This window comes from Frieseomelitta varia, unplaced genomic scaffold (assembly GCF_011392965.1).
Source record: "Frieseomelitta varia isolate USP_RPSP 00005682 unplaced genomic scaffold, Fvar_1.2 scaffold_1526, whole genome shotgun sequence".
Taxonomy (NCBI): Eukaryota; Metazoa; Arthropoda; class Insecta; order Hymenoptera; family Apidae; genus Frieseomelitta; species Frieseomelitta varia.
The window spans coordinates 1,561-3,781 of NW_025109224.1; the positions used below are offsets into that span (position 1 = coordinate 1,561).

At 35.6% G+C, this 2,221-nt stretch overlaps 1 protein-coding gene across 1 annotated transcript; it reads right to left on the reverse strand.

Moving 5' to 3' along the window:
- Positions 1–819: 819 nt before the first annotated feature.
- On the reverse strand, positions 820–1,682 carry LOC122535785 (WD repeat-containing protein on Y chromosome). Its single transcript, XM_043667605.1, has 3 exons — positions 1,237–1,682; positions 994–1,088; positions 820–907 (listed from the first exon to the last, which is right to left on the reverse strand). The coding sequence occupies exons 1-3, from the start codon at positions 1,438–1,440 to the stop codon at positions 820–822; spliced, it is 387 nt and encodes a 128-aa protein (XP_043523540.1). The 5' UTR covers positions 1,441–1,682.
- Between the last annotated feature and the right edge of the window lie 539 nt (positions 1,683–2,221).

Genomic DNA, 2,221 nt, shown 5'->3' on the forward strand with positions numbered 1-2,221 from the left:
GTACGCTGAAGGTTTAGGAAAATGGACTATGAATCAAAGGGTGTGACTAAGAGAAAAAAAATTGTTACAACAGAATGATGTTTCATTCAGGTAAATAGTAATATTCATATTTTACAGATTTTACTAATCTTTTTCAGTTTCTTACATCTAATTTTGACATACAGGTAACTAATTTGTGAGTGTATGGAATTTGTACATTTTTCGTACAAAAATATTTTAGAAAGTCTAGTATTAATTATTTCTTCAACAATGGTTATATTATTATATCTGTAAATGGAAAGATTGTCCTTTCTTCTTTTCGTTAATTTCTCTCGTATCGAACGTTTAATAAAATTTATTTGAGCTGATAGGTACTTTCATGTTATAACTTTAGAATTTAGTTTATTAGAAAAAAGAATCGTAAAATATGGATAAATAGCTCTTTGCGATATGTAATAGAATAATTTCGATTAGTTACTGGCTTCACATTTCGGTATTGAAAGTTTGACAATACTATAATAGATTTCAAAGATCATGTTTCTGGCGCATTCACTACTTGATCAATTTTGATCGTTTTATTTGATGTAGTTTCCCGTTGTTTAAAAAAGCCAGTAATTTTTTTTCTATGTTGGTATTTCAGAGCATAGGCACGAAGTCTCGTAAGATGCAAGGTCTATTCATTTACCTCGTCTGTGACTGTAATAAAATCAATTACAACTACACGAAATATCCATTGTCATTTAGAAACTCATGTTTTTAAAAATCAGATTCTTTTATTTTTGTAATTAGGAATTAAATAATAATAAAAATCAATCGGATCTAATAGTCAGTTTCATTCTTTTAAAGTTCTTTCGTCGCTTTCATCCCTTTACTCATTGTTCCGGTTGACAGTGAAGCTCTAGAAGATTTGCATGATTCAGCATCATTTCTGAAATTTTTGGAAACATTTCTCAAATGTAATTTTGCGTTCAAAAACTATTATCGAGAATCCACTTTTCTCTAACATGTACTCACTGGCATTTCGATCGCAATTCGGAGAGTATAGGTGGTGTCAGGGGTCTTTCGATGGGTTTTAAATCGTGAGTTTTCAGATGCGTGTAAATAGGAATCTGGAAATAGATTTCTCATAAAAGTGTTTGTCCGTTGGAAGTTCTGATTTCAAACGAAAATACAAGCAAAACAAACGCGTCCAGAAATTTGAATTAACCCGCCTCCAAGACGCAAACCATAGAGTGTTATCGATGAAGACATACTCACGTAAGGCAGTGACGTATCAAGAACTATCGGCTCGATATATTTTTTCAGTATATCCGGAGCTCGATAAGAGCTACCTAGTATTGGTGGCTCTAAGCCCTTTCCGTAAATCGATGCAGACGATACTTCACTTCGTACGCTATTTAAATCCGATTCATTCGCATCGTTCGACGAGTCGTTTTGCTCGACTACTTCCGTACTCTCCATCCCGATAAAATAGGAGTTGGTAGAATTTTAAGATGCAACCAGGCTGAACTACTTTCACTGAAATGAAGCCGGAGACCCACTCTAAGTCGAGCACTTGCCTCTAGATAATGACTCGAGGATGCTCTTCAACGTTATGCCCGGTGAAGTATTCGCAAACTAAAGTTCCACGAGCCGATATTTGGTCGATACGTTCCACTCTGTTGAACACCATGGAGTCGTTAATTATTCCATCTGCACGCGATTCTTTCATTCTTCTAAAGAATTTATTTTTACATTACCGCTTTAGTATTTATTAGTATTTAATAGGGGTGTGCAAGAACCCGCAAATATCGGGAAGAGGTTGAGTCGGGTCGGGTCAGATTCCCGAAAATTTCGAGATTTCCGAAGGAAACGGGTTTCCCGAAAAAGTCGAAATTCCCGAAAATTTCGAGAATCCAGCTATCGTTTTTCGAACTGCTCGAACAACGCTGTGTAGCAGCCTACAAAATATGTAACTACATAGTTGAATTTCTTCTGCCAGTGAAGTTATTGGAGACACGGATTCTAAGAATCGTGTGACCTGATGTAAACGAACGTGTGACTGCGTGCTTAGCATTTGAACATTATGTACGCTGTTGAACAATATCGCTGAGAAACTCGGGAAGTTCAGACGTATATTTCAGAATCTGTGTGAATTTAACAAAGACTAAAAATCTTTAAAAAAAAAAAATGTCGAGTGATAGTGAGAGTAAAGTTGTGGTAGCAGGAAGTAGTGCAGAAGATATCATGCAAAGGAAGAAGG

Excerpts from the sequence above, each read along its gene's own strand:
- LOC122535785 (XM_043667605.1), bottom strand. The coding sequence starts at position 1,440 with ATGGAGAGTACGGAAGTAGTCGAGCAAAACGACTCGTCGAACGATGCG. Across the intron at positions 1,089-1,236 it reads TTGATACGTCACTGCCTTAC|ATTCCTATTTACACGCATCT; the intron begins GTGAGTATGTCT and ends ATCTATTTCCAG. Across the intron at positions 908-993 it reads GAATTGCGATCGAAATGCCA|AAATGATGCTGAATCATGCA; the intron begins GTGAGTACATGT and ends CAAAAATTTCAG.